Source organism: Syngnathus scovelli, chromosome 1, assembly GCF_024217435.2.
Source record: "Syngnathus scovelli strain Florida chromosome 1, RoL_Ssco_1.2, whole genome shotgun sequence".
NCBI lineage: Eukaryota > Metazoa > Chordata > Actinopteri > Syngnathiformes > Syngnathidae > Syngnathus > Syngnathus scovelli.
The window spans coordinates 17,237,662-17,263,688 of record NC_090847.1 but is presented as its reverse complement, the minus strand read 5'-3'; the positions used below and the strand labels follow the sequence as shown (position 1 = coordinate 17,263,688).

Genomic DNA, 26,027 nt, shown 5'->3' with positions numbered 1-26,027 from the left:
ATAATTGGAGATAGTTTTTATGGATTCAAAGTCAAAGTTATAGTCTATTTAAACAGAAATAGCCATGGAGCGATAAATAAACGTAAAAGTATTTATTAATAAAAAAATCACACAAATGAAGTCAAGATAAATATAGTAAGTCATTAGGTCATTTTGAGCTGTTCTAAACACACCAAATGAAAAGCAGTCAAAGGCACCTCTGGAATGGAACGTGGGGGAAAAAATATTTGGTGTTTTTGCACTAATTATTCCCCAATTTAAAAATATTTTAATATACTCTTGATTCGCTTTTCAATAGCCACTATTTGTTGTTGTACCGTCTATTGCGATATTACAGGCTATCTACACTTAACATTAAAACACAGTCAAGGATTGTAAGAACGCAGCACAGAAAGCTTGATCGGCAAAACTAAATATTTCTTAAGCGATGTAAGTTTTTACCTTTTGCGTAATGGCTCCGCAACAAATTGGACACTTAATAAGAGTCTGTGAACATTCCTCACAAGTGGCCAGATGACCGCACGGAATGAAAACGACACAAGTATCTCGATCCATACACACTTTGCACAGTTTTTCCCTCTGCAGTTTCCGTAGTGTTTCCAATGGGTCATCATCTGAAAGACAAAAAAAAAAAAAGTTTACTCATCATCACAACATGAGTGCACACAACATATGTTTTATTTCTTTGTGGTATATAAATACACCTACAGGGCTAGAGGCAAAATTACATCACAATGTTTTTTTTTCCTCCGACAGGATTCAAGTAAATAATGTGAATTTGAGCAGTTTCCAATTCCATTCTTAATTTACAATCCTTTTGAAAGCATTTTTGTCATTTACTGATTGTTACAATGATACTAGCGGAGGGACTTTGGTTCACTTGCATATAGTCTTGTATTTTGAAGTTTTCCCACTTATATTTCATTTTACTGATTATTGCACAATAACTGTACAGCACAACACCATTATTAATGTTAGAAAACATTTGTGATGTATAGTACTGCAAAAAAAACAGGGAGATAATATTTTTATAATAATTATTTTTCTTGTGTTGTTTACTTGTATGTACATTGTGAACTATGTCTTGTCACCGTGGGATAGTGGGAACGTAATTTCGATGTCTTTGTGTGTCTTGGCATGTGAACAAATTGACAATAAAGCAGACTTTGACTTTGACTTAGATATAATGGAAACAAATATTTAGAGATTTATTCTGATTAAAACTAAAATTGGCACCCTGATTGCAAAAGTGGTGTTTTTTTTCCCACTATGTCAGATTTTTGTCTACAAGTTAGCAAAATTCCACACACTATCTGTAGTAAGACCTGCCAAATTATTCCAGCAAAATTCCACTGACGATCTGTAGTAAAACCTGCCAAATTATTCCGATTGGACTCATCTACAGCTACAAGGTAGTTTGTTTGTGCAGTCACATTTGACAACACGGTGAAAGGTGTGTGCATTTCCCGAGTCCCAACAACTCAGTACAATCAACCTCTGCAAACAGAAAGCAAGCATAAAAAGTATTAAAAGGATTAATACTGGATTTTTTCTTAATCTTTAAACCACAGGCATACCGTTGCAAGTTCTATTTGGTTTTACATACATATGCACATTTATTCCATGTTTTAAGAAAACATGGATCCTATAGCTCAAAAAAGTGACGTGAAAGAGAAAAGCTGCATTCAGTCGTGGGAGCGAGTCTAGTCCACAAATGTACATATTTACCATTTTTGTATGCTGTAAATCCATTCTGATGACTTGAGGTCTGAAAACAAACACGTGCATAGTTAGAAAAGATTTTTCGAAACTCAATAACTAGATTGACCAGCACAAGATTAACTTGACATAAAACTGTTGCTACCTCTTTTCAGGTACAATGTAGTAATATAATAATAAGTGTGTGCAAAGGTTGCACCCATTCTCAGAGTTGCATAAAGATTAGAAGAAATAAAGAAGAAATAAAATAAAAACTAAAAGGTTCTAAAAAAAAAAAAAATTGATACTCCATCTTACATTTGTAAAACTAACTGAAAGCAACTTTATGTTAAAAATGAGCTTTTTCGGTTAATTTCAAATGTTTTGATTGTCAGTATTGCTGACATATACATAATAAGTACAGAAATGTCAGTCATTTGAAAATTTTAGATAACCATACTTTATCAAACAATACTTAGTGACTTATTTTACCTTGCAGTCAAATACTCCATATATATATATATATATATATATATATATATATATATATATATATATATATATATATATATATATATATATATATATATATATATATATATATATATATATATATATATATATATATAAAAATATTCAAATACTAAAACTAGCAAAAACTACACCAAAACTAAGTATTTTGAAAATAGAAACGAATAAAGACTACATAATGACCTGCTCTAACAAACAAATTAAAAAAAACAAATGAATTTGAAAAACAAAAGTTTTCAAAATAAGAACAAACTCTGGTGAAAAATTCCAAACTATTATAATCCTGATTCAGGTACACAGATTGCGCTCATATTGATTCACATCTTTTGAAACAATAACAGAAATAATAAATTCTATCATCACTTTGAAAACAAAAACTGTAATATTAACAAAACATGTATGTTGCACATATTGTAGGCTCACATCTTTGTTTCGTTGAGGACCTTGCAGCTGGATGGTGTTGATAAATTCTTGTCCTTTCTCTGCTAACAAGAAACTGCATCTAGTTGAGGAATGGAATGGCATTCACCGACTTTGAACACAAAGTAAAATGCATGCATGTTGGAATTGCTGTTGTTCTTGTTACCCAGGATAATTTTTGGCATGCTCTTCCCATGGGTCTTCATCAGGCTCCCAGCCTTTTAATCCGCCACCACAATGAAAACACATCACCATGTCTCTTTCCCCTGCACGTATGCATGCACACACAGAAGAACAAATGATATTCAGGCATAAGAGTAAATGCAGAACCTCATTGCACTGAATGTTGATCCAGTGGAACTTCCAAAAGGAACCCAGTGGAGCAAACTACAAATTCAAACCACCATCCTTCAGATCATAAGCATCTCGGATTAACTCCACAAATGTATGTGTGTTTGTGTGTTTGTGTGTGTTTTTGCGCGTGCGTGTGTGTGTGATGCTACTACTACAGAAGGGTATGAGTGGAGGCAAACAGGAAAGGCTTAATAACCATAAAAAAAAAAAAAATTAAAGTCAATTACATCAACAGCAAGGGAAAATACAGTACCTACACTAATTTTACAATTCTTCATTCCAGTTGTTCCCTCTTGATTGTTTGTCTGCAAAGCGTCTTAGAAGCACGAGTAATTTGCTTTATTATTTAGTTTGTGTTGCACAGTGGTGCTAGACTATTATGGAAAAAAACAATTATGATTATTAGGGCCCGGGCATGAGCTGCGAACGCTGCAAGGACCCTATTGTTCTCGTAGAAATTATTTTCATTTTTTCTCTGTAAAGACTCGCATTTGTGATTAACTTCAAATGTTGAACTGAGGAGGTTGCATTGCACATGTGTTAATTACTGCCATACCTGTGCTGTAGAAGCCAGCCCTTGCTAGTCGAACATGATCTATTGGGTGCTGAATCCCTGCAAAGCTGCGCAGCCTCTCTTGGAAACTCCCCATAGAGCTGTAAGTGTTGACTTGAGGTGCACTGCAAGGATTCTCCTGTCCCGTGCCCCCCTCGGATGGGACGTTTCCCACGTCATGGCCGAGGATGAAGAAGCAGGTGGGAAAATGTTTGCCGTGTTCACCCCAGGCCGTGTCTCCAGCTTCCCAGCCACCAAGCATGCCACCGCAGCAAAAACACTGAACCCGGTCACCTTGGCCCAGGTAGTAAAGGCCAGCTTGCGCCAGATCGCTGGGTGTCACAGGAGCAGTGGCTGGCCAAGTGGAAAAAGTCTGACGTCTGGCCTCTTCCCTCCTCATATGAGGGACCATTGGGTAGGTGGACTCATCAACCACCTCCCCTGTTCTCAAACGATATTCCATGTCTTCGTCGTCTTCGTTGTATCTGGAGCCCGTTAGCTGTGTACTGTGCTGGAAATTGGTGCGATGGGTGCAGCTGAGAAACTTGCACAATGGGGAAACCTAAAATTGAGTTCAAATGCAGTATATGATGACACAGATCATAAGAAGGATGTGTCCCCCATTTCCAAGCCATCTTACCTCCTTATGCCTCTCTACGGGTATGTCTCCCCGGCACCAGTTTTCCACATTCATCCTGCAGCTGAAACAGCGAACCCGATCGGCAGGACCAGTGTAGTAGAATCCAGCCCGGGCCAGTCGCTCTGCGGGCACCTGCTCTGCCAGAGTGGAGCCATTGAATGAGTGGAGACGGTCGCTCATTTGGGAGTAGTCGACCATGAAATCGGTCTCGAGTACACCATCTTCTCCGAGGTCTGACATGATAGCAGCAAACAGGGGATTGCTACTTTGGAGTAGAAGAGAGAGTGGGTGGGGAGGGGGTGGGGGTGTAGAGAGACCAGAAAAAGTCAGAAAATGTTCTTTGGGAAAGAAACAGCATTTGACTCAACTCATTCAATCCCAGCCACTAGAAACAGCAATGTAATGCGTCATGGGCAGTTGGGCAATGAAGCATGGGTTATTTGCCAGTCTGTTTTTATTCCATATTGGCAGCTCCACATGTCCGTATTTCATGCATGTACCATAATTGAGCCGACATGTCACACTATTTTTACATGTTTTGACAGGGTTTGCCTCAAGAGCGACTTATATCTGAAAATCCATCCATCCATCCATTTTCTGAACCGCTTAGTCCCCACGGGGGTCGCGGGCGTGCTGGAGCCTATCCCAGCTGTCATCGGGCAGTAGGCGGGGGACACCCTGAACCGGTTGCCAGCCAATTGCAGGGCACACAGAGACAAACAACCATTCGCACTCGCACTCACACCTAGGGACAATTTGGAGTGATCAATCGGCCTACCAAGCATGTTTTTGGGATGTGGGAGGAAACCGGAGTGCCCGGAGAAAACCCACGCGGGCTCGGGGAGAACATGCAAACTCCGCACAGGGAGGGCCGGAGGTGGAATCGAACCCGCACCCTCCTACCTGTGAGGCGGACGTGCTACCCAGTGCGCCACCGAGCCGCCCTATATCTGAAAATATACTGGTAAATTCTCAATTAACAATAATGCATTTTTCACGTGACAGACCTGCTCTATGTTTTAAGTGTTATGTTTTCACCACTAGAAACGGCAATGCATCATGGGCAGTTGGGCACTGTAGCATGGGGGGCTACCCAAGAGGTCACGAGAGGTCACGAGAGGTCACGAGAGGTCACGAGAGAGAGCGAGAGAGAGAGAGAGAGAGAGAGAGAGAGAGAGAGAGAGAGAGAGAGAGCGAGAGAGAGAGAGAGAGAGAGAATTATAAGGATTGTATTGCGTCAAATTCATCTTCTCAACGCTGGGTGGTGTCGTTTCTTCCTTTTGCCTTCATAATATCTTCTGAATTTGTCAGGTGGTTAACATACGTGCAATTTATAGTCCGGTTCGAGTTCTACTGGGGTAGATTGGGTCATAAGTTTTGTACTTGAAAAATCAAAACGCGTACTTGAAAAAATAAAACTTGAAACTGAAAAGAAACGTGTTGAGCTTGAATGTTGAAAAATAAAACAATTGTCAATTGTCAAGTCGAATTCAAAATAAAAATACGAAAAGCTTTTTCGAGCTGAAAATAGTTTTGAAAAAGAGTTGAACATGAAAAAAATGAGACCTCAAATCTTGAAAAATAAATGGAAGAGAAAACTGAAAATAGTTTATTCAGAAAAAGTACCAAGATCTCTAATCTTGAAAGTGAAAACTGAAAATAGTTTACTCAAAAAAAGCACCAAAGTGAAGCAAAACTACTTTCAGCTCAAAAAAACTTTTCATTACTAATTAATGGGGGTTGGAATTGGGGGGTTAGATCACCAAATGATTCCCGAGCGCGGCACCGCTGCTGCTCACTAATCCCCTCTCCCCCAGGGATGGATCAAAATCACATGGGGATGGGTTAAATGCAGAGGACAAATTTCACCGCACCCAGATGTGTGTGTGACGATGATCTTTGGGGCTTTAACTTTAGCCAAATATTCTATTTGTCATTTAAAAGAGATTGGGCTCAATGGAAAATAAAATAATGCATTTTTTATGCAATTTTTTTGCATTTTATCATATTATTACAACCTGTCCAAGTTATGTTGGGACATAGCGTGTGTGCGTGTTGGGTGTGTGTGAGATGGGCACGGCTGAATGAGACAAGTTTGTCTTCCGACTCATACTCGCGTGAGAACAGGGTGTAGCACTCAGCAACACAAATCCTGTCAACACAGACCAATAATATTTAACTCGACTTACCAAGTTTGATATGCATGTCGAGTCAAGTCAAGTTTATTCGTATAGCCCCGAATCACAAGCAGTCTTCAAAGAGCTTTACATGTACCTTTTTTTTTTTGGACAATTATTCTCAAATTCTTATTCGAACATACTAGAAAAGCATTGTAGATGATTGCTGCTGTAGTTTTGAGTGATATTCAACTGCACTGCATTATTTTATATTTTATAATTGGCAGGAGGTAAAGAATGTTGTTTTATTAAACGCATTTCAAAACTTGATGTTAGAGCTTACTTTTAATTGATGCGAACGTACATCTAGCAGTAACAGACAATAATCGATAAGCAGTCTTTGCTCTTTAAACTCCACATTCAAAACTAAATCGCCAAGTAACTGCAACTGCGTGGGGAGGGAAAAAAAAAACAAGGGTAAAGTCAATATTTGCTGGCTTCACGTATTCCATTCCATAGACGAGCGTTATTACAAATTCCAACCACAGCGTCTGAAACGACTCACGCGGCTTTGAGCGAGCTGGAAGTCACGTTGGGGAAGTAATAAACATAAGATATCACACGCAGGCATAAAACTGACAGGACTCTGTCATTTTGCATTCACAGCTTCGTGCTAGCAGTAACATGCTAGCCCGAGCTATTCTACATGTGCTTGGTATCACTTTCGTTTGTTAGAGTTCAAGAAAATAGGTTTTACCTTTGTCCCGTTCGTCACGCTTTAATCCAACAACAACTTCACTGAGTTCTTTTAACCAGAAGTGACATGAAAGAGGTGTATTGTATGACGCGACCCTTTCAGGAAGTAGTTACTCAAAAGGTTGACTGGTGCGCTCCACTTCTGCGCATCCCACGTGACACAATAGCACATGCATTCCGGTTCTTTTAAGTGAACTGAATCTTTAGAATCAGTTCACTCAAAACATTCGTTCAAACGAATCGTTCAACAAATCGTCAGACAAATTGTCCATCAAATTCGTGTCATTATAGAATTGCAAATTGTCTTCTCTTTTAATATCTTTTGTTTTTTAATATTTGACCAGTTTTTACTCATCTCATTTGAAAACGATTTATTAGTCAGTTTGTTTTGTAGCTTTAACTGTATATAATATGAGGTGCTCATATATTTATTTGGGCTGACAGTCATAGTGGCCTTCCGAAAGATGCTATGACTACAATGCGGCCAGAGAAAAAAAATGAGTTTGACACCCCTGCTGTAGACTGTGCCGCTGAGTGGAATAAACAGTTAACGTTCACTGAAATTTTGTGGACCCACACCACACTAAAGCGAATGTGACGGTGCCTCGCTCTGGCTTCATCCACCAAGATTGCAGTGGATGTGCAACAGAGTACACAAAAGAAAACACACAAAATAAACAAGCTTAACACTGATTTTATTACGCAATTTGCAATACATCAAATGTCACAAAGAGTGGTCTGTCGTTTGGGCCAGTGCATTTCAGTGTTTTTGGTCAGATATGTTACCATCTGTGCCGCTGAGGAAGCCAAACTTGTCTCAGGTCTGGGTGAAGCTGAAAATGCACCTTTAGGTTGGCAATGCATCATCCTTCCACAATTCGACGAAGTACATTGCCGAGACTGCCCTTGGCCATCTGGAGAGGTGTTTTCTCCTCCTTGTTTTCAATGTAAATGCTGGCTCCGTGTTCCACCAACAGCTTTGCTGCTTCAACACGCTCCTCATCGCACGCCAGGTGGCTGGTTCAACAAAATGGCAAAATAGTTGCAAATATAAATACACATTTTGTCATTTAACACTTCCACATTGCTTGATTCAAGTAGTTTAGATCATGCTTTTATGGTTCAGTGGTAGGACAAGTGTTGCTCCAAACATACAGTGCTGTGTTGCCCTGCGAGTCCTGGATGTTGGTCGAGGCACTCTGTTTGAGAAGCAGCTGGATCAGGCGATAGTTGCCCTTGGCGGAGGCTCTATGAAGTGGAGTGGAATCAAGTTTGTCTGTGGCATTAGGATCAGCTCCATTTTCAAGCAAGAGCAAGGCAATCTAGGAAAGAGGACTGAAATAAGCCTACTTCGCTTTGATTTTCCACTTTGTTCACATGGCGTGTTCCTTTAGACTGCCAAAGTGGTTCCAAGTTATATCTCAATATCCATTCACTTATACTGTTTGAGTATATATACAATAGAGATAAATACGAGTTCAAGATTTCTCATATGTAAATGACTTTCACTACTATTCATCAGAGGATACGATCTGGAGAAAAGAAATGCAGTTTTCGTTACGGCTGTCAATCATTTTTTTGTGGCCCAGCGAAGCAAATAAAGTATGTACGTAATGTTACCGGCTATCACTACGTTAATGGAATTGCGTGCATTTTTTCCCCCACTTTTTAAATATACTGTATCCCTCCATACATCTACCACAATATCTACTGCATCACTTTCCATAACTTGTGATTTGTAACTACATTTGATTTATACTCACACACAGAGTGAAAAATGGGGAAAGAGGGAGAGAGAGAGAGAGAGAGAGAATGATGGGGGGGAGAAGGTCAGAGGGAGGGGAGAAGAGGGAGAGAGCGGGAGGGAGAGTTAAGAAAGTTAGATATTTACCTCATATCTGTCCTTGGAGGCGGCATAATGAAGAGGAGTGCATCCATTTTGATTTACAGAATTTAGCTGAGCGCCTTTGGCTATTAGTGCTCTGACAATGTCTTCTCTACCTGCAGATGATGCAATGTGAAGAGGGGTCCATGCAGCCTGGAAATAACATCAACAAGGGCTGTCGTTTTGAGTTCTTCCATTCGACAATCATTATTTCCATGGCTTTGTACCTATTTTAATCATTGTGATGCGTTTGCGTCACTTTTTATTTGTTATTTTACTGCTTTCCAGCCAATAGTCAACACATTTATATATGCTTGAGTACGTTGTTGTTATTTAGTATGTAAAAGAGGATCTGTATCCTGTAGTCTTTTTAGTATGCAGTCAGCCTAAAACTTTTAGTGGACAACAGTAGAAAGGTAGGAAGAGTAATTATTTTATCTAAATGTACAGTACTGTGTTTTAATTCATACATCATCTTGCATGTTCACTTCCACTCCCAGGTCAAGCAGAAAAGAAACAATGTTGAGATGGCCAGCCGAACAAGCCCAGTGCAAGGCCGTCCTATGATCCTGAAACAAGAGAAACGTGCAAAATTTAACATTTAGACTGCTATTCTATTATCACGTCAAATAAAACTAAATTTTACCTGGTCCGTTTTGCACGCAAGGGTTTTATCAGATGTAATGCACTCTTTTAATTTCTCAAACTGGCCCAAATATGCCAAATTACACACGTCAACGTTTGAGACGGACCCTTCCATTCTTAAATATACTGTGCCGAAATGTATTTGGAAAATAATAACTTGTGCATATACATGCGCTGCCGAATTTGAACCACGGGTGAATGACTCAGGAAATTATAACTTCTACTTCCGCATACAACTCATGAACTCGTCACAATAAAATCTAAGGCGAGATCTTTCCAAGGTGTTACACTGAAATGCTGTATATTTTACAACTACAGATAAACATAAGTAATATGTGAATTTAAAAAAAAAGCCTAGAACAATACTACTTGGTAACTGCATTGCATGTGACCCACATCTGTGTTTTATTTTGGTACTTCAAGCTACGTTTGAAGGAAGTAAATAAGAGTCAATGCCACGGCCAAGCAATCGTTAAATCAAGCAATTTGAAACAACACAGCGAACATTACTGTGTTATACATCTCTTGCTAACGCTTTTATTTCATTCCGAGACATAGCAGTCATTTTTTTGCTCATGGCAGCGATGCTGGTAAGCTACAAATGAAACTTTTTTAGGCAACCGGCAGGGCAATGTAGTTAGCCTCTTGCTCGTAGTATTTGACTTGCACGTGTTAATGAACAATAACACTAATTTGTTTTCAAACCGTTTCCCCATCCCGCAGGATTTCAGGACTCATGTGGACCAGTCTTGCAGGTATTCGGAGGAGTTCGTCAACATATACTATGACTGCATGGATAAGAAAAGAAGGGTGAGTGGCTGTTCAATTGGTGCAATGACAATGTAAAAGCTCTCTTTCGTCATCCTGGAATTATTTTAGAAAGAGATTAAAATTAATTGTGTGCATTTCGAGGTTATAAACTTGGCCGTCGCAAACAGACTCACTGTATATTCCATTTCAACTAGTTTGTGGTTTTAAGAACACCATAACACCTGAAGTTGAGCGCCATTTTCCTCTTTGATGTCTTTATTAGTAATTTCTATATTGGTACTTTATTTAAATGTTTATTTATTTTAAGTAATGTATTAGTCCATTCTCAGATCAAATGCAAATTTTGCCATTCAACATACTGGAGAACAGCAAGTTGTACAACTAAAGTAGACACAAACCTTTTTACTGTTACTTGGGATTATTTGTCCTTACATTGTCTGTATACCACTGGGTGCTTTCCTGTCATACAATCACATTACTGTACGGCTTTCTGACGTCTCACTACTTGTTTCTCAGAACCTCACCAGACTCTACCTGGATAAGGCAACCTTGGTGTGGAACGGAAACACTGTGTCCGGACTAGTTGCCCTGGGAGAGTTCTTTGAGGCACTGCCCTCTAGCGAGTTCCAAGTCCAAACACTGGATTGTCAACCAGTTCACGGTTAGTGACGTCCCAGGAGGTCAAATAGCAATACAATGTGGACCGAGGGTGTCCAAATGGATTCCTCAGAGGGCTGTATACAGAAAAATCAAAGTATAAAACAACTGTATTCGTTCTGCGCCTAGAAATTTTGTCCATAAAAATGATGAACAGAATCGGTGACAAAGGGCAGCCTTGGCAGAGTCCAACCCTCACTGGGAACAAATCCGATTTACTGCCGGAAATGCGGACCAGACTCTGGCATCGGTGATACAGGGACCGAACCGCCCTTATCAGTTGGCTCGGCACCCCGTACTCCCGAAGCACCCTCCACAGAACCTCCCGAGGGACACGGTCGAACGCCTTCTCCAAGTCCACAAAACACATGTGGACTGGTTGGGCGAACTTCCATGCACCCTCGAGGATCCTGCCGAGGGTGTCGAGCTGGTCCACTGTTCCACGGCCAGGACGAAAGCCACACTGCTCCTCCTGAATCCGAGGTTCGACCTCCCGACGGACCCTCCTCTCCAGCACCCCTGAATAGACCTTACCGGGGAGGCTGAGGAGTGTGATTCCCCTGTAATTGGAACACACAGGGGAATCCGGAGGGGTCCCCCTTCTTAAAGAGGGGAACCACCACCCCAGTCTGCCAATCCAGAGGCACTTTCCCCGATGTCCACGCAATGTTGTAGAGGCGTGTCAGCCATGACAGCCCTACAACATCCAGAGCCTTTAAGAACTCCGGGCGGATCTCGTCCACCCCCGGGGGCCTTGCCACCGAGGAGTTTAACTACCTCAGTGACTTCGACCCCAGAGATTGGAGAATCCGCCTCAGAGTCTCCAGGCCCTGCTTCCTCAATGGAAGGCGTGTAGGTAGAATTGAGGAGGTCTTCGAAGTATTCTCCCCACCGACTCACGACGTCCCGAGTCGAGGTCAGCAGCACGCCATCCCCACTGTAAACAGTGTTGACGTTGCACTGCTTCCCCCTCCTGAGACGCCGGATGGTGGACCATAATCTGGCTAGTGGATCATTAAATGTTTAATTACCTTGATGCAGGAGAAAAGTAGAGAAAAACTTTTTTGCTTCTGAAACATTCTTTTATTCACGGTGGCATAGAGAAATTTTGTTGCTAGAGTATTTAAGTTGGAAATAGCTTTTTTGCATATCTAGCAAAGCCCTATAAAACAAAATGATTACCTGTAGTAATGTGTTATTGTTTTTTTTAAGGGGATCAGCGGTTTTAAATATCACCTGTCTCTCCCTTGGCTCACAGATCAAGCAACTCAAGGTCAGATGACTCTACTTGTAGTCACCGGCGGAACAGTCAAGTTTGAAGGGAACAAGCAGCGTTTCTTCAACCAGAATTTTCTTTTAACAGCTCAGGCGTCTCCAAACAACGATCAACCTGTGTGGAAGATTGCTAGTGACTGTTTTCGTTTTCAAGACTGGAATAGCTGATTGTCCTCAGCTAAACTGTCTTTTTACGTATTTAGATTTGTAATGGGAAGAGGGGGAATGAGATCTACATTTAGTATGAAAAGGGTTTTATTTTCAAGAATAGCTTTAACAGTAAGGCCTGTGATTAGGATGGAGTAGTTTGTGTACAGTATACAAACAAGTTCATGAAATTCATACAAACACGATACTTGATCAGTTTCCCCTTTACAAGGCTAAAGCTGCTGCCACCAAGCATGGTCTTTAGCCATTTATCATGAACAAAGTAACCTGCTCAGCATGTGCTGACACCAAGCATGGTCTTTAGCCATTTATCGTGAACAAAGTAACCTGCTCAGCATGTGCTGAAAGTGCAAGCAAAAATCCTTTTGGCATTGTCCCAAAATAAAACATCTGCTCTTGGTGTTCCTGAGTCATTTATGGTTGGACATTTGGTCTTTTTCAGCATTGACATAAATAGCAAGAATAAAATTAGCCAGAATAAATTAAGTAAAGGTTGTCAAGCATATCTCTGGATAGGGGGTGTTGTTGACCTAACGCTTCATGTAAACTTTTCGCATGGCTGTCGATACATTGAACAATTTGTGATCAAAACGCCACATAAAACCACTGACGACAAGTGCTGCAGACTGAAGGCACAGTAACATCAGTACTCCAACTACAAAAGAGTATCGTTATCAGTAATGGTTCAATGACTGTAATGCTGTAATGTGTGAAGGAATGATTGTTTTTAAGGGTTTCTTCCAAAAAAGCAGTAACCCATGGTCATCTTTAACCATCCTACTTCTACACACCAGTGGATCAAAAGCTGCATCTTCTGCGTTCAGCTCACTTTCATTTAAGTCCGTCTGGAACACAGACAGCAAAGAAACCCACACACTTTACGGGAAACTACAGGAAAAAAAGAGCGGCCAAGCTGAAATAAAGCCTCTTGGTTGGGAAAGAGTGCGACTTATTTGCCACCATACATCCTCTCTATGTGGTGGCGATAGTGGTTCTTAAGCTCTTTGCGCTTTAGCTTGAATGCATCTGTGACAAGACCCATCTCAGGTGTCCATGGCTCTGGGCTCAGATGGACCTTCACGGGAGTTTCAAAGCGCTGGAGTTTAACTACAAGGATGAGAAGACAGGCTCAATTTCATTGTGTCAAAAAGGTAAAAGATGGCAATAGAATCGTCCTAAGACTATGAGCTCCTACTTTTAGCAGCAACCTCCTTGATTTCCTTCAGGACCTCTTTCTCCATGTCATCATGGGTGCAGATGTCCTCCCAAGATGCATCCAGCCCCCTCTGCTTGGCTCGTTGCATCAGCTGCTTCTGGTTGGGGACCACAAAGCTGATCACGTAGTTCTGGTCACTGATGGGTAGGATAAGGAAGACAGGGAAATTAATTGAATACACGCTGCATTCAAAATATGTTAGTTGGAAATGGGGGTGACTTTTGAGCCAATGACTCATGCAAGCCAGATTTTATAGTTGCATCAGTTGAATGATTTATGAAGAGTGCTGCCACCTGCTGGTCACTTGCCCTCACTAAAACGGAAAATGTCCTTCCCCTTGTTGCCTTTCCTGTGCAACAGCCACACCTGATTTTGGCTTTTGTTACAAATGCAACATTTGGGCCTTGAACTTGGACAGGAGCTAATTCTCATCCTCTTTATTGGCACATTCGCAATGGTTGCATGTGACACACCTGTTTGCGTAAACACAAATGTTGTCGATGAGGGAGCTATTCTTCAGGGCCGACTCCACCTTGCCGAGAGAAACGTACTCGCCCGCTTGCAGTTTGACCAGATCTTTTTTACGGTCTGAACAAGGATATAGAAAAAAGAAAAAAAGTTAACACAAGCAAGCCAATCCAAAGTCATTTTTGTGATGATACATACCTACTATTTGTAGACAGCCATCTGGGTGCACCTCACCAACATCACCAGTGCAAAACCATCTTTGACCACTCTCGTCCACAAAAAAGTCCTCATCCTTACTCTCGTACTTGAAATAGCCCATGGTCACGTTTGGGCCGCCAATCAAGATCTCGCCTCTAGGATTAGGTTTATCTTTGCTGGTGTAGCCGCCTAATGAAGTAGCAAATGGAGACATCCAATAAGGCAGCAATAGACGGATGTATCACTGGAATGTGCAACAAGTGGCAACAAGTCTGTTCAACAGACATGCCGTACCTTCAGCCCAGTCCCGCAGTCTGAGCTCACAGCAAATAAGTGGCGCCCCAACACGGCCGGTGCTAATGTCTGCAACTGTATGGCAGAAAAATAAAAGAACATGTGTCTACTGATTATGTGCATCATCATCACTATATGTTCCCCCTCTAAAATTATTGGAACAGCAAGGTCAGTTTCTTTGTTTTTGTGTTATACTGAAGACATTAGGGATTCATATCGAAAGATAAAATACATGCGAGACAAGTTCAGAAGTTTAGCTTTTGTTTTATGGTACATGGACAGCACCTTTTTTTTTTTAAAGGGAGTATAGAAATAGACATTATGAAATTAACTTGAAGTGAATGACATTTATTTTTTGGTGGCATATGCCTTACTTGCGAGAACAGCATTTGGGTGTTTCTTCATAGCTCTCACATTTCTGGCATCAGCTGCTGTTGATCTTTGAGCAACCTGTTTAACGTTTGTTGCTGTGTACACCAGTGCGTAGTTACTTTTTCAGGACATTCCAAATGTACTGTTGTTGTATTGGATATGGCAACAAAAATAAAGGAATTGACATTTCCGTTCTAATGCTTTTGGAGACGACTGAATTTCTACAGAAAGACTGGAAAGTCAAAAGCTATGAAGTAATGTGCATTTTATGGAAAGGTGTTTCTGATCCTCAAAGAAAAGCTGGTACAGATGCCCTTGCTTACAAGCAGACAAGTTCTAATTGTTCCGTGTTTGCACAAATTTCTGGAGGGACGGTAACTGTTAATTGCAAATCCAAGCTTTTACTTTCTTTATAAATATTAAAATTCAAGTGTGTTCTCATGTTTATCTGAAAGAACCTGTAAATTGTCTCAGACTAATTGCCAATGAGACATTGTCTGCACAAGCGAAGGAGTGGCACTAAGAGCTGATAGGTGAGGAATTGTCAAGAAACTGAGGGAATGCAATATATTGTATTTGGACACACAATTAGCTTAACAATTAACTCTAACCAAACAATTGTTGAATCATTGGATTTTCATATTCTTATTGTTTAATAAAACCTTGGCTTCAGTTCACTGGGATTAACCTGGAGAGCTCTACAGCAAGAAAGCTGCTCCTAAACTGAAGTTCTTGATTTTTATCATTTCAAGCCTTGTTAAACTGTAACAGATGTATCCTTTTTGTCAGAATTTCCAGTCGACTAGTCAAGGTCAACAGTCTCTCTTTGACGTTCCACAGCGTTTGGAAGGGAACACAATGATTCAGTGGTCAAGTTCTTCTTTTATACGAATGACTCATGTGCGTATCATGTGCGAGGTACACACTGTCACTGAAAGATAACACTTCTTGCTGGTTGCTTTTTTTGGTGTGTGTGTTCAAGCAAAGAATAATTTCCTCCTTTGACAATTTTTTTGGCTAGTCTTCAAACTCTCCACATCCGCTGCGGTCAAAAAAATCTACTACACTATACACAATTGTTTTGCCGAAATCTATGTTCACATGGACAAAAAAAAAATCACTTATGAAGCACTATTGGAAAAAGACGAGGCTGAAAAAAAAAAAGGCTGCTTCCGTCCTAATTCGTTCGATTTACATTTGTGCATAGATATGCTGAATGTCCGCAAATGTTTAAATAAATTTAAAAAAAACGTTGGCACCGCCATTAAGATGACTGAGATTTGAAAAACAGTTAAACCTTTTGTTGCAATGCTTGAAGATATATTATCAGTGATTATACACGCTATATAAATACTTGCGTATTGTATCGTTATGGCCCGAGGCCTTTAAGGGGGAAGGTCTTGGTGCTTGTCTCCAATTATCTCCTGTGCCTGCTCGCCCAAGCAACCTGCCGCCTGTCTCTGTGTGGTAAGTAAGAGCCAACCAGCAGGGCGACGTTGATGCCTACCTCACGGGCTAAGAATTCCCTTCTGTTTGCACATTTAGTTACTTTACCTAGGTTAGTCTTAGTTTGTTATTTCTTTGTGCAATGTAACAATTTTTTGTGCACTTCATCCTGACAATATGTATTACTTTCATGATAAAATATCTGGGCTGACTGGCAAGAACAACAGTAGACAGATATCAATAGATTGTTTTTGTTCTACCAGGCAAAAGTGTGCAAGTCCAGAGCCAAAACACACAGACAAAAAGTCTGATCAGTGATTGTGCGATTACAGCCTTACCCTCAGTGATGGTGCCTGCTCCACAAGTTTCAGTGAGGCCATAGCCTTGGCCCACAGGGCAGCAGAAGCACACATTCATGAACCTCTGTGTAGCCGAGGACAAAGGAGCTCCTCCCGACAGCATCAACCGCACTCGCCCGCCCAGCAGCTTCTTCACTTTTTTAAACAACAGCCTGCAACAAGGACACGTATGTGTCACACCTTATAATTTTATCAAGTTCAACCTGCTACTCTACATGTACTTTGCGAGTAGCAACATGAAAACAGTTGTTGCAAGACAATTCCTTACGCATTGCAGAGAGGTGCGTCGTAGCCTCTCCTGATCTGCTTTAGTTTGTACTGGTAGCCCAGGTTGAAGAGCATCTTCTGAACATAGCTCATCTCCTGCACTTTGCTCATCACGTTCTTGTTTATGCGATCCAAAATTTCCTATTTGGTGGGGCAAAAGAAGAAACGATGAGCTAAGAGCAGGGGAATAGAGCAAAAACCAACATGATTCTTACCGGCACAGCTGCCATCAGTGTGGGTTTAAGCACAGAGGAGTCTCCCTTGCTTCCTCTTTTTATTTTTGAGGACTAGAAGAAGAAGAAGAAACAAAATTAACGCACCGCATAGAGCCTATGACGACTAAGTGTAGCAAGCACACAAAATGACTGAAGAAGACCCAGCAGAACATTGACCTGATCAGACAGTGTGTGGGGGGAAGAGTAGCCTATCGGACACCCATACGTGACACAGCTGATCTCCGCAGTCATCTCCAGCACATGAGCCAGAGGCAGATAGCCGATGTAAATGTCCTTGGGCCTGTTTAGGCACAGAAATAAAAAGAGGTGAGATCTGTGTGGCCACATCTTGTGTTGTGGTTGGAAAATATTCAAGCACAGTTGGTGACCCCTGAGCAAGAAGTGCCCATGACAACCAATCAAGGAAACAATGACCCATTTTTAGGGAAAGTCACATCAAAATTGTCTTGTTCTATGCACGCATACATCCAGTAAAAATTTTTGGGACTATGGTTGAATTTCAATTTAGCTATTTAAGGCGTTTCAATGAAACACAAAATGCAAATTTTGTCCCGGAAACTGATGCAAAACTCCTTATGTCGAGCTTTGCAGCCAGTTTGGGAAGCTGGTTGGTAGTTTATATTCGCTCGTTAGAACTATTAAAAAGTAACCCATCCAGATTTCACCATTACAGCTCAAGGTTTGACTCCTTAGGCCAGGGGTCGGGAAACTATGGTTTGCGAGCCAGATATGGCTCTTTTGGCGACGTTAAAAACGTTATTAAAAAGAATACATTAGTACACTAAAAAAATCATTTGTTCTTAATTAAAATACATGCATTTCATTGTGTTTCACCTATCGTTTTTTTTTTTTAATGGTATGGCTCTCACGGGAAATTATTTTTAAAGAATGGGCATTTATGGCTCTGTCCGCCAAAAAGGTTCCCGACCCCTGCCTTAGGCTGTGTTTTCTAAATATTTGAACATACCCAAGTCCAGGGATGCGTTCACATTGGCCTGTCATTCCTGCAATCAAATTACTGTGGATAATCATGACTCCTTTGGGGCGCCCAGTGGAGCCGCTGGTGTACATGACCACAGCCAGATCAGACGGCTCCGGCTTCACAAGTTCCTTTTCCACTGCAAAACAGACACATCCTTTTATAAAAAAAAACCCCAACAACCTACAATTACAATATTTACCGTTTCTTTGTGCACATTTCCGACGGTGCAAAACACAATATGGTGACTTATGAAAGAAAACAAACAGACGTGACAGAAACGGCACCTGGGGAGTCAGCCATGGAAAGGCAAACTGGTTTTCAGAGGTTGAATTGGCCTAAGTAGAGATGTCTACGTACATTTAGAAGCTGGTTGATCTCCGTTATTTTGACATTTTAAGCGATGTATTGATAATGATTACCAATTATAATTAACAAGTGTACAATTAGCACAAAGGTGCAACCGATAAACTGAGGACGACTGGAATCGCATGCAACGATCAGGAGTGACCAAAATTGACCTCTTGGAATGAACCCCAAGCACTACTGTTGAAACTCTAAACAGGGCACAGAATCCAAAACAAACTGGAGCCTTTGCGAAACATTGCTGCTGCTAACCCACGGTTATTAGAGTTCTTCTCATTAGGTCAATAAAACGGAAAATGTTTACAGGCAAGGACTCTGAAATTACGGACGGCGGAGAACCTGAATAAAGTAACAATGACCAGCGATAAATAAATTAACAATTGGAAATCAAAGACACTCAAGTGGACAATCAATAAAATATACCTCAAAGTGTTTTCTGCTGCAAAGCACAATCACAAATAACTAGAATTTGAAGTTGCTAAGACACCTCACACATTCAAACTGAGTATGAGAATTTCTCTTGATGCAGTATTGTACATGGTCAAGGTGTGACAGAACACTCACTATTTTCAGGCAGTGCGCCCAGATCTTGCACTTCTTGCATACTGTGGAGAGAGAGTCCTGCCGGGTAGCCTGCTGTGGTCACTTTCTTCTGGTCCGCATAGATTATATGTTTCAGTTTGGGGATATTTGGAAGCACATTCTGGACAAACAAGAGCACAAATGGGGAGTCAAAATACTTTCATGCAAGATTTATTTATTTTTTGCTCCGAATCTGCTCGTGTCTCTATGTACAGGACACCACAGTTTCTCTAGGAGCTTGACTGAGCTTGTGTAGAGTAAAAAGAGACTTGTAAACTGAATCCCCAAGAAATTACACACATACGGTGAGAAATGCTGTCACCAACAACCAGAAATTTAAGCATGGAAATAAACCATGAGAGGGCAAAGCATCCTGACAGTTTCTTGTTTTATTAGCTTTGAATTAATTTAGGGCTTATATTTGCGAGGAAGCTATTGGTACAAAAGCCGGTACAACTGCAAATGTTGGAAATAGGCCTGTTTAATTTGCTCTGCGGGTGAAAACTAAAGCAAGTTCAATATTTAGAAATTCATATTTATTTTTTGTGGTGATTATTTGAGACCCATTGTCTATTAGGACAACCACTATTTGGAGTGTATAGAGCAAGTTGAGAAGGGGCAAAGCGGATGGTAATGATGATGCAGAGGGATAAACTCACTTTTAGTTTTGTCTCGAGCAGTTCCACACTAGTGACAAGATGAGAAACTCCAGTTTCATTCAGTCCAAATGCAATTGCCTCCTCTCCCAAGGTTGCATAGAATGTCACCACTAGTGAGAAAAAAAATTGAGAAAAGTGAACATGTATACGCTGTGTTTTCGACACAATTCACAGGAGAGACAATGTAAATACGCACATGGGAAATTGTGCCTAAAGCATGTTTGGGCAGTTATCATCCATTCTGCTCTGGTCTCGCAGAAGATTGCAATAGTGCTTTTGGGTTTCTGTCCGAGGGCTGCCAATCCGCTTCCAAACTGACTGGCGAGTGAGTCAATTTGGTTGTAGGAGAGCCATTTGTAATCACCAAGGATCAGCTAACGGGAGTCACAAAAGCGAAGCCATTAGTCATCAAAAACTGTACACAAAACAAATAAGGTTAGCCTCAAATGAATAAATGACGTATGTACTAACTTTTTTAAAAATTTTCCCATTGGGCTGCATCTCGTTTTCCTCACTCAGCACTTCTCTGGTGCCAAGACACGGCGAATCTCCAAAGCGCTCCACTGCGAATGCAAACAACTTGTCTAGAGTGTTCTTGCCCGGTAGGTCTTCCTTGGCCAGCGTGTCAAAGTGGTCCACAGAGCGGTAGGGTCCCTCCGCGCATCCTGAAGTGGAGCGAGCCTTGACCCGCTTGGACATGACGTTCCTCTGGCCAGCACCGGTGATGTAGTACCATGGTAGGAAGGAGAGGACAGAGTAGAGCCACACCACAAGGTGGACTGGAAAAAGGAGGACAGACTGGACAGTATCTGACTGGAAAGCCATACCGTGGTGGATGTGATGGGGGAGGGATAGGGATGCTTCAATTGGGTAGGGAAATGCTTAAAAGGCTAGGGGGGAACTATGAAGCCCAGCAACGGCGCGACGTCCACGGTCCCTCAGATCCCAGGGTATTGAACTGAAATTAAAACATAAAAGCCTGTCACAAAAGCAAGCAGCAACAAGCAGCGTTATATTTGACACCTAATCAAGAAGCGTCAATATGCCCTTTCAAGACATGGGAACTTCAGCGCATAATTCAAGACCTTTTAAGCTTTGAGGTTTCTGTAAAGTGCGTCTTTGTCATCAGCCTGGTGCTCTCTGATGGCAGACAAAATCAAAGGACAAAGGAACTTTTTGTACCAGGAACTAAGGAACTTTATTTCCTTGTAATTCTGGTGCCAAGCACAGAAGTCCAACAACAGAACACCGCTCGGGTTCAGATCGGCGGGGCCGTTCCTCCCAATCACGCCCTTCCAGGTCTCACTGTCATTGCCCACGTGAGCATTGAAGTCCCCGGAAGGAGCGCTCTCCAGCACTTCTTCTAAGGACCCCAAAAAGGGTGGGTACTCTGAGCTGCTGTTCGGTGCATAGGAACAAACAGGCAGGACCCGTCCCCACTCGAAGGCGGAGGGAGGATACCCTCTCATTCACCGGGGTGAACCCCAATGTGCAGGCGCCTAGCCGGGGGTCAATAAGTATGCCCACACCTGCTCGATGCCGCTCACCGTGGGTAACTCCAGAGATGGAAGAGAGTTGAGCCCCTCTCGAGAGGGCTTGTACCAGAGCCCAAACTACGTGGAGGCAAGTCCGACTAGACATAGTCGGACTTGCCTCCACACATAGTTTGATTATTTCTCTTGCACCATTTCCTTTGTTGCATATTGCAACAAATTGGAGGTCTACCTGCATCACAAAACTGGTTGTGTTCAACCTTCAAGGACTGTCGTGAAATCATAAAACAAGCTCTAGATTTTACATTATGTAAATGACAAACTATGAGAACAAGGAAGAGGAGAGCGGTAACACATTTTGAATAATGAACAAAGGATAAAGCATTTGAATAAATGCTAATTTTTTTGACACGTGATGATTTGATATTTGAAAAGAGAAAATAATTTGAGTACGGCACATCCGCTCCATTACAACCACGAGAACCAAAATCAGATTTTTTTAAATCACACCTAAAAATGAATTGTAACTACTAGATAGGCTTCCTACAGCTTAATAGACGTTAGATTCATGACTTTTTGATACAATTTGAAATGACATTGAAGGCCAACTTCCCTACCTCCCCACAGTCCCTCATAGTCCTAAATTGCTACATTACACATATGACGCACAGATCTTCTTAAGAATCCTGACTAAAACTACATTGCTGTTTTATTGTTTCCAACATTGTGATTGCGCAATCTTACTACAAGAGTCATTCTGTAATTTTCTGCATTAGTTATTTTTAGGTTTGAGACTAATTACAATAATAAAACTCTACTTAGCTTTTAACATTCTTTTAGACTTTTGAAAGATTGATTTGAAAATGTAATGCCATTTAAGGCATTGTTTTTAGATTCAGTGCCCTTCAAGACTTAAAGGATCTGAGAGCGGTGCGATAAGTTATTTTAGGAATACTAATAAAAAAATCATTCTTTACATTTACAAAATTATTCATATTTTTTACGGCAATTTTGAGGAAACAGTACATTCAGTACAAAAGGATCCAGGAAACGTCAAGCATAATTTCCAGTTATTTATCCTCAAGAGATGCCGTGATGGTTGTTTTTAAAGGACTGTAACCCTAACCCCCCCCCCCCCCCCCCCAAAAAAAGTGTCTACTGGATGTAATCAGCCATATGCACAGCCAAGGAACTTGGGACGGATGAGCGTCTTCCAACCAATCGCAGCACGCAGCCCATCGTGCGAAGGTCAAGCTCTCCTCCTCATTGACCTCTCAGGTGATGACCCGGCAACTACGAAACAGTTTTTAATGCGGCAAGATGCTAATGAAATTGTGTCAAAATAAATTGTCTTACGGGAGCCGTAACAAAACGTACCTTAATTATCGCATAATGACTCTGATCGGAAGTTAAAAGACTCGACTGGGTCTGCCTTGAAGTGTACACGTCACTGCGTTACGGAAAATTGGCTGACTAATATTTGTCAAGTGAATTAGTCAATGTATTTTTTTACGTCAAAGATGCGACCTTAGTAATCACAGTCTCAGCATTGCCACATTTCCCGTTCACTTGCGCCACAACAGACTCACCCCACGTTATTCATAGTTAAATATGAACACATCGGCCCTGTGTTTATTTTCGAAGAATCGGAAGCAAAGAGGACAAAAGCCGCCGCTCGTCCAAGTGTGCCAGCTCGGCTTTGAGCAACCGTTGATGCCCGCCAAACAACGGAGACGAAGAACACTTTGATTGTAAGCTATTCTACGCTTCCCTCTCAAATGAACCGCCACTTCATTCTACAAACAGATAAAGCCACTGATAAGATTAGTGGCAAGCAAGCGAGTGATCGCCATCAATTGCCATGCTGGTCCCATTCTTACCTTTGACAGCGGGAACCGGCGAGTCGTGACTCGTGTCTCCATTCACAATGACCGACAGTTACCTCCTCGAAGGACTCAGAAACACGGAACTACTACGTCATCTGATTCCATTTCTCTCGACCAATGGGAAGGGGAAATAAACTTAACCCCTTCAACCAGCTACACCCCAAGTATTATATGAGCATGTGCAAGTGTCTGATTCGCGCGCACGCACGCACACACGCACAAAAACACACACAAACGCTATATTATTTATTATTTTCATTTTATTTATATTTTTATTATATATTATATGTATACATACACCGTATTTATTCTAATTATCGCCCATATTCTAATAATCGCCCAGTGTGTGTTAGCGACGACATAAATAATAAACATTGATACCTCTAATTATCACCCATGCTGCTAAAAATTCCCCCAAAACTTAGGTTTTCCTCCGCGACCGCATGCCGACGTCATTGCGCAAGTTTGAATATGACTGATTGGACAACACGTCGAATGTTCCTTTTAAATTGTTTTTCTCCATAAACTATATAATTGCAGGGTATTTCAATACATCCCCCGACTGTCTATAGCATGTATCTATATAAAATAAAAATATAAAGAAAAAGAAAATAATAAATAATATAAATGAGTAATAAAATATATAATAAATAAAAAGAAAAGGCAGATAAAAAAAAAACCTTGTGGCATTTGCCAAGGCGCATTGCCTGCTAAACGGATAGATGCTGGAAAAGTGGCAGTAGGTGAATCTGAAGTTGAATTACACCACAGCGCCTACAAATGGATGCAAGATTCACCCAGAAAATCAAACATGAAAATCATTGAACATATTTGGGAAAGAATTAAAGAGGAAGCTTGGAAGACAAACCCCAAAAATATTGATGAACTCTGGGAGGCATGTAAGACTGGACTCTTTGCTATTCCTGATCACTTCATCAATAAATTGTATGAATCATTGTCGAACTGCATGGATGCAGTCTTTCAAGCTCATGGAAGTCATACAAATATTAACTATGGCTCTAATAGCACAACAACTTCATTCACCAATGTTGTGACACATTGTGTTCATGAAATGATTCATATATCTGCAGTGAAGCAAATTTATTTTCATACGTTCCACCTCGTTTGCCTGTTTTGTGACGTTTTAACAATTCACAACCACGGTCCGTTGGCTGTTGACTGCGATTCGCCCGCTAAACTAATCTGCCCTTACGCTGGTTTGTGGACCCCATGGAGGTTTTCTTGTGTGTTTTGGGGTGTTCTTCTAGGTATTGAGGGGGGCTGTGTGGCGGACCTCGGGATCATTTATAATATTTAAGCCTCTCACCAGCTGGTGTTACTTTTTTCCTTTGTTATTGTCTTTGTTGCTTTGCTTTAATAACTTTTGCACTTATTGGTTTTCTTTGTGGCGCCGTTGTGAGTGGCAGCCTTTTTGAGTTGCACTCATGTCATCAGTATGTCTTTTATATACCCACTCTGTGGTATGAACGCTGCTGGAAACCTGAATTTTCCCCCCAGAGAACAATAACGTATCTATCGATCGATCGATCTCATTCGGGAGAATTTCAGCTTTCATATGAGCTTTTGTTTCTACATCATGTATAAGCGACAGAACGTCTGTCAGGGACTATACATACACCGCTCCGAAAAATAAAGGGAACTCTCAAACAATACATCCCAAATCTGAATGAATTAAATATTCTCATTGAGTTCTTTGTTCTGTACAAAGTTGAATGTGCACACTAAAATCATCAATGGAAATCAAATTTATTCATCAATGGTGGCCTGGATTCTGAGTCATGCACAAATTAAAGTGGATAAATACACTACAGGTTAATCCAGCTTTAATGTAAGCCAAAATGAGGATCAGTAGTGTGTATGATCTCCCTACAACACCTGGGCATGCTCTTGATGAGGTGGTGGATGGTCTTTTGAGATCTCCTCCCAAGCCTGGACTAAAGCATTTGCCAACTCCTGGGCCCCTGAAACCCAGGGCGCCAGCATATGGTGTCACAAGGAGTCTGAGGATCTCATCTCAGTACCTAATGGCAGTTATGCTACCTCTGGGGAGCACATGGAAGGCTGTGCGGCCCTCTAAAGAAATGCCACCACACACTTTAACTGACCCACTGCCAAAGCGGTCATGCTGAAGGATGTTGCAGGCAGATGATCGCCCTCCACGACATATCCAGACTCTGTCACATCCGTCACATGTGCTCAGTGCGAACCTGCTTTCATCTGTGAAGCACACAGGGCGCCAGTGGCAAATTTGCCAATCCTGGTGTTCTCTGGCAAATGCCAAGCGTCCAGCACGACGTCGGGCCCTCATACCATCCCCACTACGTTTGTGCAGACACATGCACATTTGGAGCTCATATAGAGTACATATCGCTTTACGTCTAATTTCACTTCCATGGTGATGGTCTTCCTTTTCTTTGATGCACTGCGATCAGAAGAGTGCCTTACGCTTGGGAGCTATATGTATATTTACTATATCTATATATACACACTATATGTATATATGTAGTGCATGTGTTCTTAAAGTGCTGACGTCTAAGACCCAATGTAAAATGTGGAACAGGTGAAGCAAAAAAAGTGTGGGCGAGCCTTGGCCACGCCCACCCAAAAATCATTCAATGCTAGGCTAGCAGTAGAACTTCCTGTTGGACTAGGCGAAATTTAAAGAGTGTTTTGACACTGTAGTGGGGAGCCCAGAAGACGGTCGGTGTTGTTGCT

At 41.3% G+C, this 26,027-nt stretch overlaps 4 protein-coding genes across 6 annotated transcripts; 1 reads left to right on the top strand and 3 right to left on the bottom strand.

Moving 5' to 3' along the window:
* Positions 1 to 77: 77 nt before the first annotated feature.
* xiap (X-linked inhibitor of apoptosis) lies at positions 78 to 7,208 on the bottom strand. Of its 2 annotated transcripts, none has more exons than XM_049735455.2 (7): positions 7,071 to 7,208; positions 4,197 to 4,461; positions 3,560 to 4,118; positions 2,816 to 2,915; positions 2,653 to 2,731; positions 1,729 to 1,768; positions 78 to 614 (listed from the first exon to the last, which is right to left on the bottom strand). In XM_049735455.2, exons 2-7 carry the CDS (start codon positions 4,434 to 4,436, stop codon positions 421 to 423), a joined length of 1,212 nt encoding a protein of 403 aa, XP_049591412.1. In that variant the 5' UTR covers positions 4,437 to 4,461; positions 7,071 to 7,208; the 3' UTR covers positions 78 to 420. The 2 variants fall into 2 exon arrangements, with proteins under 2 accessions (XP_049591412.1, XP_049591422.1); XM_049735465.2 differs by having other exon boundaries at positions 4,197 to 4,458.
* A 539-nt stretch (positions 7,209 to 7,747) lies between these two features.
* On the bottom strand, positions 7,748 to 9,820 carry psmd10 (proteasome 26S subunit, non-ATPase 10). The gene is made up of 5 exons (XM_049746249.2): positions 9,601 to 9,820; positions 9,425 to 9,523; positions 8,961 to 9,107; positions 8,225 to 8,391; positions 7,748 to 8,086 (listed from the first exon to the last, which is right to left on the bottom strand). The coding sequence occupies exons 1-5, from the start codon at positions 9,712 to 9,714 to the stop codon at positions 7,933 to 7,935; spliced, it is 681 nt and encodes a 226-aa protein (XP_049602206.1). The 5' UTR covers positions 9,715 to 9,820; the 3' UTR covers positions 7,748 to 7,932.
* Positions 9,821 to 10,021: 201 nt separating this feature from the next.
* nxt2 (nuclear transport factor 2-like export factor 2) lies at positions 10,022 to 12,870 on the top strand. Its single transcript, XM_049747424.1, has 4 exons — positions 10,022 to 10,189; positions 10,323 to 10,409; positions 10,887 to 11,031; positions 12,286 to 12,870. The coding sequence occupies exons 1-4, from the start codon at positions 10,175 to 10,177 to the stop codon at positions 12,468 to 12,470; spliced, it is 432 nt and encodes a 143-aa protein (XP_049603381.1). The 5' UTR covers positions 10,022 to 10,174; the 3' UTR covers positions 12,471 to 12,870.
* Positions 12,540 to 23,442, bottom strand: acsl4a (acyl-CoA synthetase long chain family member 4a). Of its 2 annotated transcripts, XM_049745100.1 has the most exons (16): positions 23,286 to 23,442; positions 20,740 to 20,870; positions 20,384 to 20,620; positions 20,109 to 20,286; positions 19,913 to 20,022; positions 19,236 to 19,374; positions 18,294 to 18,444; positions 17,483 to 17,606; positions 17,306 to 17,377; positions 17,092 to 17,231; positions 16,803 to 16,975; positions 14,647 to 14,721; positions 14,353 to 14,541; positions 14,160 to 14,274; positions 13,666 to 13,823; positions 12,540 to 13,577 (listed from the first exon to the last, which is right to left on the bottom strand). In XM_049745100.1, the coding sequence occupies exons 3-16, from the start codon at positions 20,609 to 20,611 to the stop codon at positions 13,420 to 13,422; spliced, it is 2,010 nt and encodes a 669-aa protein (XP_049601057.1). In that variant the 5' UTR covers positions 20,612 to 20,620; positions 20,740 to 20,870; positions 23,286 to 23,442; the 3' UTR covers positions 12,540 to 13,419. The 2 variants fall into 2 exon arrangements, with proteins under 2 accessions (XP_049601057.1, XP_049600270.1); XM_049744313.1 differs by having other exon boundaries at positions 20,384 to 20,870.
* Between the last annotated feature and the right edge of the window lie 2,585 nt (positions 23,443 to 26,027).

What these genes read in the sequence shown, in the direction of transcription:
- xiap (XM_049735455.2), bottom strand. Translation starts at nt 4,436, where the DNA reads ATGTCAGACCTCGGAGAAGATGGTGTACTCGAGACCGATTTCATGGTC. An exon ending in CATGCCAAAAATTATCCTGG is followed by an intron (nt 2,732 to 2,815) that starts GTAACAAGAACA and finishes TTCCTCAACTAG; the next exon opens with ATGCAGTTTCTTGTTAGCAG. An exon ending in ATTTACAGCATACAAAAATG is followed by an intron (nt 615 to 1,728) that starts GTAAATATGTAC and finishes TTTGTCTTTCAG; the next exon opens with ATGATGACCCATTGGAAACA.
- psmd10 (XM_049746249.2), bottom strand. Translation starts at nt 9,714, where the DNA reads ATGGAAGGGTCCGTCTCAAACGTTGACGTGTGTAATTTGGCATATTTG. An exon ending in TTGCGTGCAAAACGGACCAG is followed by an intron (nt 9,524 to 9,600) that starts GTAAAATTTAGT and finishes CTCTTGTTTCAG; the next exon opens with GATCATAGGACGGCCTTGCA. An exon ending in TCGCAGGGCAACACAGCACT is followed by an intron (nt 8,087 to 8,224) that starts GTATGTTTGGAG and finishes TTGTTGAACCAG; the next exon opens with CCACCTGGCGTGCGATGAGG.
- nxt2 (XM_049747424.1), top strand. An exon ending in GCATGGATAAGAAAAGAAGG is followed by an intron (nt 10,410 to 10,886) that starts GTGAGTGGCTGT and finishes CTTGTTTCTCAG; the next exon opens with AACCTCACCAGACTCTACCT. An exon ending in GGATTGTCAACCAGTTCACG is followed by an intron (nt 11,032 to 12,285) that starts GTTAGTGACGTC and finishes CTTGGCTCACAG; the next exon opens with ATCAAGCAACTCAAGGTCAG.
- acsl4a (XM_049744313.1), bottom strand. Translation starts at nt 20,737, where the DNA reads ATGGCTTTCCAGTCAGATACTGTCCAGTCTGTCCTCCTTTTTCCAGTC. An exon ending in AGCAGGCACCATCACTGAGG is followed by an intron (nt 14,722 to 16,802) that starts GTAAGGCTGTAA and finishes TCTGCCATACAG; the next exon opens with TTGCAGACATTAGCACCGGC. An exon ending in ATTTGTGTTTACGCAAACAG is followed by an intron (nt 13,824 to 14,159) that starts GTGTGTCACATG and finishes CCTACCCATCAG; the next exon opens with TGACCAGAACTACGTGATCA.